We start from the raw sequence: 14,265 nt of genomic DNA on the forward strand, positions 1-14,265 counted from the left end.
AAAAAAAAAAAAAAAAAAAAAAAAAAGATGCCGAAAAAGCATTTGACAAAATTCAACAGCCATTCATGATAAAGACTCTCATCACAGTGGGTATAGAGGGAACCTACCTCAATATAATAAAGGCCATTTATGACAAACCCATAGCTAACTTCATACTAAATGGTGAAAAGCTGACAGCATTTCCTCTAAGATCAGGAACAAACCAAGGATGTCCACTGTCGTTACTTTTATTCAAATAGCATTGGAAGTCCTACCCACAGCAATCAGACAGATAAATAAGAGTCATCCAAATTGGAAGGGGAGAAGTAAAACTGTCAGTGTTTGCAGATGGCATGATACTGCTTGCTTTCCTATGTACTAATAATGAACTATGATAAAGACAAAGCAAAAAGAGAATCCTGTTTAAAATCACATGAAAAACAATAAAATACCTAGGGAATAAACTTAACCAAGGAGGTGAAAGACCTATGCTCTGAAAACTATGAAATATTGATGAAGGAAATTGAAGATGATACAAAGAAATGAAAAGATGTCTGTGTTCATGGATTGGAAAAATTAATATTGTTAAAATGTCCATACTCCCCAAGGCAACTTACAGGTTCAGAGCAATCCTTATCAATATACCAATTTTTCACAGAACTAGAACAAATAATCCTAAAATTTATATGGAACCAAAAAAGATCCCAAATAGCCAAAGCAATCTTGAGAAAAAAAGAAGAAATCTGGACAGTCACACTCCCTGACTTCAGACTATACTCTAAAACTGCAGTCATCAAAACAGCATGGTACTGGCACAGAAACAGCCACATAGATCAATGGAACAGAATAAAGACCCCAGAAATAAACCCACGCACCTGTGGTCAATTAATCGATGACAAAAGAGGCAAAAACACACAATGGGGAAAAGATAGTCTCTTCAATAAGTGCTGCTGGGAAAACTGGACAACTACATGTAAAAAGATGAAATTAGAACATTTTCTCACGCCATATAAAAATATTAGACTCAAGATGTGTTAAAGATCTAAATGTAAGACCAGAAGCCATAAAACTCTTACAAGAAAACATAGGCAGAACACTCTTTGGCATAAGTCATAGCAATATTTGCATCTGTCTCCTCAGGCAATGGAAACAAAAGCAAAAATAAACAAATGGGACCTAAATAAAGTTTTCAGTGTGAAAGCTTTTGCACAGCAAAGGAAACGATCAACAAAACAAAAAGACAACCTTTTGAATGGGAATATTTGCAGATGATACAACCAGTAAGGCAAAATATGTAAACAGTTCATGCAACTCAACATCAGAAAAACGAACAAAAAGATTATAAAATGGGCGGAAGACCTAAATAGACATTTTTCCAAAGAAGACATACAGAGGCTAGCAGGCACATGAAAAGCTGCTCAACATCACTAATCATCAGGGAAATGCAAATCAAGATCACAATAACAAATACTGGTGAGATTGTAGAGAAAAGGCAACCCTCATACATTTGTAGTGGGAATGTAAACTGGTGCAGCCATTGTGACAAACAGTATGGAGTTTCAAAAAATTTTAAACATTATAGAACTACCATATGATCCAGCAATTCCACTTCTGGGCATATAGCCAAAGAAAATACTAATTCCAAAACTTATGTGCACTCCAGTATTCATAGCAGCATTGTTTATAGTAGCCAAGACATCAGAGCAACTTGAGTGTCCATCAGCTGATGAATGGACAAAGAAGAGGTGTAGCCACATAATGGAATACTACTCAGCCATAAAAGAGAATGGAATATTGCCATTTTCAGCAACATGGATGGACCTGGAGGGCATTATGCTTAGTGAAATAAGTCAGACAGAGAAAGACAAATACCGTATGATATCCCTTATAGGTGGATTCTAAAAAATAAAGCAAACAAACAAATATAATGAAACAGAAACAGATTCACAGATACAGAGAACAAACTAGTGGTTCCCAGTGGGAAGAGGGATGGGGGAGGGGCAAGATAGGGATAGGAGATTAAGGGATACAAACTACTGGAACTTCCCTGGTGGCACAGTGGTTAAGAATCTGCCTGCCAATGCGGGGGACACGGGTTCGATCCCTGGTCCGGGAAGATCCCATGTGCCGCAGAGCAACTAAGCCCATGCGCCACAACTACTAAGCCTGCGCTCTAGAGCCTGCAAGCCACAACTACTGAGCCCACGCACCACAACTATTGAAGCCCTCGTGCCTAGAGCCCGTGCTCCGCAACATGAGAAGGCCGCGCACTGCATCGAAGAGTAGCCCCCGCTCGCCACAACTAGAGAAAACCCGCTTACAGCCATGAAGACCCAACGCGGCCAAAAAGAAATAAAGTTTTTAAAAAAGGAGATACAAACTACTATGCGTAAAATAAATAAGCTACAAGGATATATTGTACAGCACAGGGAATAGAGCCAATATTTTATAATAACTTTAAATGGAGTATAATCTATAAAAATATTGAATCAATATGTTTGTACACCTGAAACTAATATAATATTGTAAATCAACTATACTTCAATTAAAAAAAGAAATAATTTTTAAAAGTCATTTTTTATGAAATCTATATTCTATTGATCCCTCTTTTAAACACATCTCTCTTCTTTCTCTAATTATGCTTCTGTATGTTATTCACTTCTCATCATTCCTCAAGGCTACATCCTGCCTCTACCCTGAAATTTAATACCTGCCTCCCTAAAATTCACGTTTGATGGATATGTGTTAGCACTCATCTGTTAGTAATATAGTAATGCATGAGCATTAAAAACTGTTTTGCCCCTTTTAAGGCAGTTTGTGCTTGTATGTGTATATGTATGTAACCTTTACCTTTTATGCTTTGCATGCCCTCAATAAATCCACTGTAAGAATTAACCAAAAAGAGGGAGAGAAGAGCACAACCTTGAAATTAAAAGCAAAACGAAGCATTAAATAAACCTACAGGCCAAAAAAAAAAAAAAAAATTCTCAATTTGACCTATGAGCCAAACTCACATTGTTCTTCTGATTATGGGAAGTTGCTATTCTTTCTCAAGATAATTTGGAAATATGCGGAATAACGTTGGCTGCCATGGAAACTTTTTTAAAGTATTTGCTCTTGACTCAAGTTTTAAATTTTGTCTTATCAGAATGTCTCAGCATGGCTCCTTTACTTTCATAATGAGTCATAATTGACTTAAGGTTGAAAAAAACTATTTGCTCTGTTATATTCATTGCTTTTAATTAAAAATATCAAGTTGGCAAGAATAATGTATGATAAATTTATTTCACTTGACTAGATAAATAATGTGATTATATTTTTTCTAACACAGTCTCAAAAGTGATATTCAAGGGGAAAAAAACCTTTTAAAAGACAATTTTCTGCTTTAAACGGAAATAATGTAACTAAATTTTATAAATTATATAAAAGTTGGCATAGAATTTTTTTTCAGTTCTTCTTGTGAACCGATTTTCCTTTTTTCTATTTGTTCCATAGGACAGATCTATTCAGAAATGATCCACAACTTGCTTCGCCCGGTTCTGCAAAGCAAGGATTGTAACTTGGTTCGATATAATGTCATCAATGCATTGCCCAATACAGCTGATTCACTCATTGGGAGAGCTGCACATATAGCTGTTCTGGATTCGGAAATATTTTTAGAGAAATTCTTTCTGGTTGCCGCCCTCAAATATTTCCATTAGGATTACATGCATTGGTAGAGACTTGACAATTACCTCATTCAACAGTGATTCAGATAATGTATTATATTAAACTGTAGATGCTGATAAGTTCTAAGAAATATTTATACCTTTTTATATGGAAGATAATTTATATCATCCATGTTTAGAGCTTTTTAAACATCAACTTTACTTTCTAGGTAATGTGGCTGTGCAATATTTTTTTAATTTTATCTTTTTACTTTTCTATTACATTTTCATATATTTTGCTACATAAGTATTTCAGTGAAACTCTAAGCCCATATGTATGTCTGATTGTTTATTATTGGCTTTCCACAATCCTCACATCAGACACATTGTATTAGAGGCCATTATTGCTAGAATAGCATGGGATTTTAAATTTTCTAGTATTGGGGTATATTTAGTTAATCATAAATTTTACTTTTAACATTTTACTATGTTTTAACTGGAAGTAAAATTATGGCTGCTAAAATATATTTTTTGAAATCAACTCTTTTGCCCTCTCAAATCGGGTAGTTCATATATGACAATGTTATAAACATTTTCTATAAAAGAAGCATTATTACTGTTGCTAGTAAATATATGTCATGCCTATTAAAATATATTTTCTACTGGTGATTTCAACATTATTTCTCATGTTGACTTTTATTACTAGAACTTTTCATGTTCATGTTAGCAGCATCTAGAGATTTTTGAATGTTTGAATGCCCTCTGCCTTGATTTGGTTGGAATTTTGCTAAATTTGGAAATGTTGCTTGAACTTTCTGACTACATTTCTTTAACTTTTTTCATGGACTTCCTTGTATGTACATAATTAAATGTTGAAATTTATGAACTACTTTTATGAATTTAGATAATTTTTAAATATTGTTAAAATTTGTTGAACTAAAGAGTAATGTAAATAAAATAATTCATGTTTCAAATGGAACAAAATAATTAACTTTACATGTTTGGTGATACAGATGCAAATGTTTTGATATATGGAGATGTAAAGTCTTTTGACTTTATTCAAGGTGCTGAATAGCATTAAATTCACTATTTTCCTTTCCTGTTTTACTTGTGAAAAAAAATAATGCACTAAGGATAGATAGGCTTTTGTAAGTGTGTATTGTACAACTGATGCATGTTTATTTTTAGCATTGTGTTATTGCCTCTGCTGCTAATAAATGAACAAATGACTATCTGGAGGGACAGCTAAAACACTTGCTTATTTTCAGAATACTAGAGGTATATTTTTATTTTTGCTAAACACATTTTTCATCATCACATTCCTTGGTCCTGAGTTTGAAATACCATAGTTTTTTTCTTTTATTTCTTTTTTTAACTAAAAAAAGAAGTTCACCTTATTCTAAGTTTGAATAATCTTCCAGATTTATCAAAGTATTCATTCTTATTCATAATCATGTAATTCTTTTTAAGGGAAAACTGCTCTTATGATCATAGTAGGTTGATTGGTTGTTGGTTGTTTTAGTAGTTTGGTTTTGGTTTTGGTTTTTTTTTGCGGTACGCGGGCCTCTCACTGTTGTGGCCTCTCCCGTTGCGGAGCACAGGCTCCGGATACACAGGCTCAGCGGCCAAGGCTCACGGGCCCAGCCGCTCCGCCGCATGTGGGACCTTCCCAGACCAGGGCACAAACCCGTGTCCCCTGCATCGGCAGGTGGACTCTTAACCACTGCGCCACCAGCGAAGCCCTGTTTTAGTAGTTTTAAAAGCACATCAGTGATTATGGTTTCAAGTCTAACAGATTTAACTTCTGATTTACCAGGGAAACTGTCATATGCTATTCACCTCCAAATTCAGAGTGCAGGGGTGGGGTGGAATTCTGAGGGAGAGGGTCAATGATCATAACTGACCTTAGAGAATAAATCTCATTGAAGTGTATACCAGTAAGAATTCTGGGTTGCAGACAACAAAAAACATTGTGATTAACTTAAGCAGAAAAAGAATTTATTGGAAGAATATAGGTAGCTCACAGAATTGACAGAAAGGCTGGAGAGAACCACTCTTGGAAAACTGGTAGAAACCAAGGAAGCTAGACTATGACCAAAATTATAGGCAAGTTCCAACTCCAGGGGAGCTGGAGGTCTGTGTATGTTTCTGCCAGCAGGGATGCCTCTGAAAACTAGATCCCAGACATCCACTTACTTCCATCATCACTCATTCCAGATTCAAAGTCTGGTGAGATCATACGACTGACAGGCTTAGTCTCGTGCCAGCCCCCAGGCTATCAGGCACCCAAGACAGTGAGTATATCGGACTTCGTCAGCTTCTCCAGCAGAAGATGGGACTGTTTCTCCTGCCAGAATTCACTAAACCTGTGGAATGGGTTTGATGACTGAGCACCAAATAGAAAAACACATCAGAGGTCTACTACAGTCCATCTCTTTGCCTTTCCAACATCACGAATATCATATTCACACATTTTTTAAATGCTTCGTCCTGACATACTGCTATTATCCCCCATCCAGTTTCAAGTCCAGGATTTCAGTGTTACGTCCATTTCTCGTCTGGTTTTGTAATGATCTTGCCTCAGTGGTGTGCAGCCCACAGACAAAACTGTGACTTTATCACCCCCCGCCCCCCGCCAATATACAAGGAGAGAAAAGAAATTATTAACTACATAAGCACACGCATGAGCTAGTGAGGAAGAAACTATAGCTAGAGCAGTGCTTTGCAAGTTTCCTTGGTGAACTTCAGGGCCCCAGGACAGACCAACTGAAGCAGAATCTCCAGGGTAGGATATAGGGAGCAGCGTGTTTCATGTCCCAAAGCTCTCTGATTTCAAACGAAAACAAAACTATGGTAAATAGAGCCCTTAGTTCTGTCACTGGCCATTAAGCTAGATGGCTATGACCTGTCACCAGTGCCACTTACTCCCTGTTTTCTTTGTGCTCAACCAGCACCTCAGCTGATCAGATTTCTTTACCTTTTGGGTGATCCAAGGATCTGAGGCTTGGGTGGCCTTGACTCTTTATGGTTGCAATAATCTTTGCTTAATGTTTACAATTCAACATGGTGTGAGACGTTATTCCAGGAGACGAGGTCCCCCAAGTTCTAGACAGAGTCCTCTCCCCACTCCCTTTTCCCCCGTGGTCATCAGGGCCCATCACTACAGCTAGCACCTTAACCGCTTTTCCTAACTCCTTACCTAGGGGCATGAGCTACAAATGGCCAGGAGGCAACCCCAACTTCCAATTCAGAGAAAACACTACCTATCCCCTTATACCCGACTCTGGGTACAAACTTAGCATACCAGCAGAACCTGGAATCGTGCAGACGGATGGTGAGCCGCGAAGGATCTGAGATTGTATCTACTTGTCTTGCTTGCAGTCTTGCTGCAGCTTCATGGATGCATGGAGACTGGAGACTCCCAGGTCAGAGACAAGAGACCTTACTACAGCAAAGTCGTGGCCAAACGGTCAGCACATTCACACCAGCTCCTAGAGCCTCATTTCCCACGGTGATGCTGAGGGCCAAGTGAGGCGTGTACACGCGATGCAGGACCAGGGCCAAGCAGTTTGGATTGCATTACAGGAGAAGAATCCAGAGCCAAGGGCCAAACCATTTTTGAACAAGCAGCACACAAGCCAGTTCTTTCCCCCAGGAGGGCAGCAGTTAAATGGTAGCAATGCTGTGGTTGCCTTGACCTACTTAGATGCCCATATGACCAGATACAGAAACTGCCCAGTATCAGGCAATGAGTTGCAGTTGGGATACTCAGCAATAATATGCAGGGATGCTCGGGACCCATGGCAGACTGTGTCTCCTCATAATGGAAAGCAAAATACACAGGCAGGGTGTGAGACATCACAACAAGAGGTCAATCCCTCTGCTGCTCTTTGGAGCCTGTTATTCTGTCAACAGAAGAGCTATCACTGAGCACTGTTAACTCATTTGGAGCACATGCCAAATCCTTTAGGACAGCATCCCAAAGCATTTTCTCACCTGGTTCCAAGAGTAAACCTTTAACAGGGCTGTCCTACAAGACCAGCTGCTTCTGATCTGATGGGATATGTGATGAGACTGGTTTATCCCACAGGCATCTGTATCCACAGGAAACAATGTTGTATGGGATGCTACATAAAGTGTATGGAACATAAGGTATTCAGTAAGTCCACAGGTGAAGTGTTAAAAGAAGCATAAGTCAGGGAAAGCAATCCAAACCCAGAATAATTGTCTATTCCTATAGAACAAATTGCTATCTCCTTCATTATAGTAGAGTCCCTTGTAACCAAAGCTGCCACCAGGCTATTCCATATTATATCAGGGATCGACCGGGTTGGTCACTGCAAGTAGTGGTGCTAGCCCATCAGTCTTGGCAGGGGGGAAACATGCATGTCTCCATGCCACCGTGGCTCCCTTGTTAGGGGGGGGGCACTGAGCAAGCACAGCTGGGGTGAGGGGAGGAGGCTAAGTGATGCCTGCAGAATGGTCACGGTGGTCAGCAGCCTCTAAAATGCCCTTTAGTGTTCCCCACCTGCTGGCATTCACCCCCAGTGTAATCCCCTCCCGTTGAGGTGGGCTGGATCTGCTAAGTCATTCACTTCTAATGACAGAGTTCAGTAAAAGTGATGGACTTTCACCCCTGAGGTTAGATTACAGAAGGACTGTGGCTTCCATCACGAGCAGTCTCCCTTGTTCTCCTGCTTGTTCATTCCGTGGACACCCAGCTGCCATGTTGTGAAATGACCTTTGGAAAAGCCCACGCAGCATGGAACTGAGGGAGGTCTTCAGTCCAAAAGCCACAGGGAACTAAATCCTGCCAATAATCATGTGCGTGAGCTCGGAAGCTGATCTTCCCCTAGTCAAGCCTCCATGTGAGACAGGAACCCCGGCTCACAGCCTGACTGCAACCTCATTTAACACCTAGAGCCAGAGGCACCCTGGCTCCTGGATTTCGTACGCACAAAAACTGCAAGAGAATAGATGTTTATTGTTTTAAGCCCCAAAATGTTGGTATAATATGTTAGACAGCAGTAGATAACGTGCAGTAATCTTGTTTCGGATTAAGAGCCCTTTTGCCATGGGAGCCTTCTTTTGAGCACTCAGTGGGACCCAAATGTTCTCATGCTTTGGGGCCATTTGGAGAGGTCCTAATTCCAAAAAAACCTGTTCCAAAACCTTTACGTTTTCCCAGTCCCTGACCACTTGATTTCAGTGCCTATGAATTGATGTAGATCTTTATCTCAAGCTATATCTCCTTCCAGGCAACGATTATAAGATAAAGTTCTGCCCTCTGGGAGGATCTTTTTTCTCTCTGCTGTTCCTCGAGGGCCTCTGTTAAATGCAGCTCGAAATGCCAAAGCAGTCATTTGTCAGCTGGTCAGTATATTGAGCAAAGCACTCCATAATCCAGCTTTGAATTTTTTCCTCTGTCAGCTGGTCACAAGGAGCTCACCACTAAACTGTAGATATGAACTAAGGGTGAAGTGTGTATGTAAGCTACCGAGCTACCTGCTAATGAAAACTGCTTGGGTTTTGGCTCTGGCCGCGTTCCAAATATACCACTGCCTCCTGGTGAAAGGAGTCCTTATCTAGGGGGACCAGATGACTCTGGTTCGTGATGAGAAACTCAAATTATATAGCCACCTGACATTACTCGGTCAGACATCACCAGGGCCCAAGAGCTGGCCAAGAACTTTCCTAAAAAATAAAAAAAGGAAGGAATGAAGGAAAAAAAAAAAAAAAAAACACCCGAAGGACTCCGGTGTGATTCTGTGTAGACTTTCCACAGGTCCCATGAAGCCTCCTGACCTGCCACACATGCTCCGAACACGGCAGGAGCCGCTGGAACCGGAGGGCGGATGCGCAGCTCTCCTTCCCAGCAGCTGGACCAGATGAGACCCTTCTGCTCTGTGCTGCACCCAAACGTCATTGTTACGGTCCGGGACCCACACGCCTGGAGTTAAGTTCCCCGGTAAATGCGACCCGTGTCCCAACCAAGGACACCAGAGAATCACCAACACCAAGCAGAAAGATTAGCAAAGGATTTATACAAGTATAGAAGCTTACACAAACTGTCCGGACAGGGTCCCACTCGGAGAGAAGTGAGTGAGACCCCGACTAACAGCCGGGCGAGGCTTTTATACCCTTCACAGGGCGGGAAGTCCCCAAGGCGGGAGGGAGCTGTTTAATTTTAAATCAGCCAATCAGGAACCCGGTTCTTCCTGCCCCAAGCAAGCAAGCAAGTTTCTTACAGAAGCCAAAATGTGCTGTTAGCCCTGAAGCTGTTCTTCCGTTTCTTTTGTCACATTCCCCCCTTTTTCTAGGAACTAATCAAATCCTTGATTCCTGGTCTTCCGTATTCAGGAGGTATGTTTCGTTTTGGGCTAAAGTTTGCCCAGTCAATCCATCTGTTAGTGTCCATGTCCTCTGTGGTGTAGTCTCTCTTTATTCTGCTATGATGAATCCAAGTCTGGACACCGTCGACTTTAACAGCAGTCGGGGTACTCAACACAATCAGATGAGGTCCAGTCCACCTAGTCTCCGATGTCTGGGGGTTATGCTTCTTTACCAGACTAAGTCTCCAGGTGGCAATGTGGGTTCCGGAAATTTTATTTTCAGTTTTTGTACAAAAGGTTTCCAGTGCCGAGGTTCAGCAGGGCAGTGGCTGCAATTTGTCTGACGCATGAGGGCCACCCGGAGGCTACTGGGTCCAGTTGTTTAGAGAGATAGGCTATCGGCCTTCGCCAGGGCCCAAGTTTCTGAGTTAGTACTCCCCTTGCCACCCCGGTTCGTTCATATCAGGGTTGGGGAGTGCCAGAGCAGAAGGTGAGGTAAGAGCCCTTTTAATGTCCTGGAAGGCCTTCCCTTGTGTCTCAGTCCAGTTAATCTTGGTGGCTTCGGGGCCATTCTGGTTAACGCCCTTCAGGGCATCGTATAGAGGCTTGGCCAGCTCTGCAAATCTGGGTATCCAGAGCCGGCAATAGCCCGCCATTCCCAAGAATTCTCTCAATTCCTTTCTTGTGGTAGGGGTTGGTAAGGTTAGGATGGCCTGAGTGCATGGCTTTCCTAGCCATCTCTGTCCTCCTTTTAGGATATACCCTAAATAGTTTACTTGTTCTTGACAAATCTGAGCCTTTTTAATTGAGAGTTTATAGCCTAAGTCCTGTAGTAACCTTATTAGGCCTTTTGTTCCTGTTAGACAATCCCGCACAGTTTTTCCAGCCACAAGTAAATCATCCACATATTGTAATAAGGTTACTTCGGGAAACTGGTTATGGAATTCGAAAACGAGTTTTTAACAGTTCATGTAATTTTGTAGATCCCAGATGCGTTCCCTCATGCAAGCGTCGTATCAACATCAGGCCTAGGTTCTCAGGAATAAAAATTCGGTGATCTTTGTCTTGCCTTCATAGGGGCAGTCAGGCATGACCAGGAAGGAGTGGGTGACTGTTTGTTTGCCCAAGTCGACCTTCCTGTCTGTGGTCCAAAAACAGCGTTGAGTCCCAGTGGCCCCCTGTAATCCATATCTTTCCTTCCTTCTCGTTATCTAATCCCCCCCCTTTTTCTTTTGTATCCAGTCCAAATCCTTGGAATCAATAAAGAAACTTGGTTACAATAACCAGAATTATGAATGATTACGTTTAACATACCAAGTAATCTTAGTTAAATATTTTTCTTTAAGATACCTCAGGGGACCTCTAAAGTATCACAAAGTTAACTGGAAATCAAAAGAAACAATTAAAATTTGATATTTGGGAAGTTTGTCAAAAAGTTTTAAAACAGTTGGTCAAATAAGATCATAGGTCACTGTGAGACAATACTTATTCCTTAACCAAAGTTACAAAAGATCTCAAAAGCAAATACAGATCACTTAAATGCAAAGAAACTCGCACAGTCTGTTGTCAAAAGCAGCATTTTAAGAATACTTTGGGGGAAGAAACCAAATCCAGTCTTGTTCTAGCCCATTCCTAATAAAATCCATTTACCCAACTAAATTCAGTCCAATCTTAGAAAATCCTGATCATGTATTACTGTTTTCAGTATGTTTTTTATTTTTATTTATCCCACCTTTTTTTACTGAAAACATACATCTTACCTTCCTTAAAAGTTTTTTTTTTTTTTTACATTGAGTTACTTTTCTTGTTGACAGATTTATAACAGATGGAATAAGGTTTTATTTGACCGTTAGTAAACCTAGGTACAACAGAAGTATTGTACTCAACACTGATGACTCTAAAGACATGTCTATATTAAACCAACAAGTTTAAGCCACCTTCAATACCAGATATCAGTTTAGTACTGAATAGTTTTCAGATGACATGAACCTGAAATTTATTCTGGCCAGATTATTTTTTATTTCTGAGTATTTATGTGTTTGATTTTTTTAAAAAGCCAATTAAGTAGAGCTCTTCTATGAATTAACTTTTGGCAATACCATACATCTACAACACACATATAGATACGTATGAAAATACAAACACAGAGGTCTCATTGTTCCCATTCCAAAATTTCAGTCCTGAGTCAGGTACAACATAAAATCTATCAGTTACAAGGGGTTGGATTCAAATTGGGCTTCTGGCAGATGGAACAAATCAAGGTCACCAATCTAGATGGCTAAATCCTTTTTACTAGTGCTTATAGAAAAGACACTTGGGATCTCTATTTATCCTTGACAAGTCAAGTGTTAAGTTACTTTACCATCTTTTTTTAAATTTGCATTTAAAAAGATGGCAGAGATAAGGGTTTCTTAGAAGACCAGATAGGACATTTGTATCTCAAAGGTTTCCCCTTTGTTTAATACTTAGCTTAGGAGAGAAGGCCTCTTTTAAAATTCCTATCAGGCTAAAGTCCATTTCCCAAAAGCGGCCTGCCTTGTTGCCTCGATACCTACGCAGTTCCTGGTGTTGTGAGTTGGCCCCTTGGTTTACTTGTGCACAAGTCACACATTGCCTAGTGACTGAGAATACTTTTTCTTTTAATACCTGCCTTGACTGTCTCTTCTCAGTTTATAAGTTCTTCCCTTCAAGCCCATCTAATTTTTGTAATTTCCTTCGGATATCTGGGGCCAACTGTGTCACAAAGGCCAAGTTAATTGCCCGCCTGCCTGTTTTTTTTGTGTGTGTGTGCCTCAGGGTCTATGGGGGTCCATAGCCTATAAGTCTCCATCAGCCTTTCCAGGAAGGCGGCTGGAGACTCTGTGGCTCCCTGGGTCACCTCTGTAACCTTGGTCATACTAGTTGGCCTTCGTGTTGCCGCCCGAAGTCCTGTTAACAGAGCCTGGCGAAAACGGGCCAAAGCCCCTCGTCCCTCCTCCGTGTTAGGATTCCATTTCGGTCGGGTACTAGGGAGCACGGTTTCAATTAGGTTGGGGTTATCAGTGGGCCGTCCATCTGGACCAAGTACCTGTTTACGGGCCCCCCACATGATTTTTTTTTCTTTCTTCCGTGGTAAACAAAACCTGTAACAATTGCTGACAATCATCCCAGGTCGGCTGGTGTGTTACAAATATAGTTTCTATAAGTGATATTAACGCTTGTGGTTTCTCAGAAAATGGAGGATTTTGTAATTTCCAATTATATAAATCAGTCGTGGAGAAGGGGGCGTAAGTAAGAAAGGGCTGTGCCTCCCCTGGTCTACGTGCTTGTTGCCGCAGAGGCAGAGCAGTGGGTCGCGGTTCAGTCAAGTGATCTCTAGACCGGGTATGCGGTCTCCTGGGCCGACCTGGGAGGATGTCGTTGTCGGGGCCGCTAACTGCCTCGGGAGGGACAGAGGGAGGGGGAGGCGCACACGCCTCGGGAGGAGGGGTTTCTTCTTCTTCCTCTCCCTCCCCTGCAAGAGGACGGGGCGGGGACTTAGAGCTTTTAACATTAGGTTTTTTCCCGTCCGCCATCTTGGCGGCACATATGTTATCTTTAGATCTTGTTCCCTTTCTGTTGGTAGCTCCCGGCGGGGGCAACCGGGGCCTCAGCCAGTCAGGTGGTGTCTCCACGAGACCCCGCCAACACTCAATATAGAGAATCTGATCATCATGTGCCTTAAAGACAATATCTTCCACCGCAGCTATAACCGGAATAGAGAACGTACCTTCGGATGGCCATCCCACCTCAAATGTTGGCCATTCCAATTCACAAAAGGTGCGGAGGGTTTCCGGGTCTACGGAGACCCCGAATTCCCTGCCGATCTGGCGGAAGTCTCTGAAGTGGTCCAGAACTAGACTCAAGGGGGTCTGCATCCGGAACATACCTTGTCCCATTGTTAAATTCCTGTTGAGCTAAAAGTTTTAGCACAAGCACAAAGCCAAAGTGTCCAAGCAAATGCAAGAGCACACACACGAGTGACAAAAGACAGAAGGAGAGAACAACAAGTTTTGACACAATCCCAGTTCAAAGTCGGGACCAAAGAATATCGAAACCGACTTTGAATTCCCAGGGAGGAATCGCGGCGTCCCGGGACTCCTCCTGACTCCAGGCTTAACGTCGCGTCCGACAAGCCTTAATGGAGTCTCCTAGTTTCTTGCCGGCAAGCCAAGGGTCGCAAACTTACCCGAGGAAGGAGCAGGCGGTGGCTTCGGAGGAGGGACCCTGTTTCAGATCTTTAACCTCCACTTCGAGTAGTCCAAAGACAGGGAGGGACCCTGTTTCAG

General features: G+C 41.7%; 1 protein-coding gene across 1 annotated transcript in view; it reads left to right on the forward strand.

The window, feature by feature from the left end:
- Window positions 1-3,680, forward strand: part of FAM135A (family with sequence similarity 135 member A) — a 102,218-nt gene extending 98,538 nt beyond the window's left edge. Inside the window, exon 20 of the mRNA XM_007447209.1 lies at window positions 3,475-3,680. Within this exon, the coding sequence (XP_007447271.1) occupies window positions 3,475-3,680 (206 nt within the window). The remainder of the gene's footprint in view (window positions 1-3,474) is intronic.
- Window positions 3,681-14,265: the final 10,585 nt, after the last annotated feature.

The sequence above is a fragment of the Lipotes vexillifer genome, unplaced genomic scaffold (genome assembly GCF_000442215.2).
Source record: "Lipotes vexillifer unplaced genomic scaffold, Lipotes_vexillifer_v1.1 scaffold1180, whole genome shotgun sequence".
Taxonomy (NCBI): domain Eukaryota; kingdom Metazoa; phylum Chordata; class Mammalia; order Artiodactyla; family Lipotidae; genus Lipotes; species Lipotes vexillifer.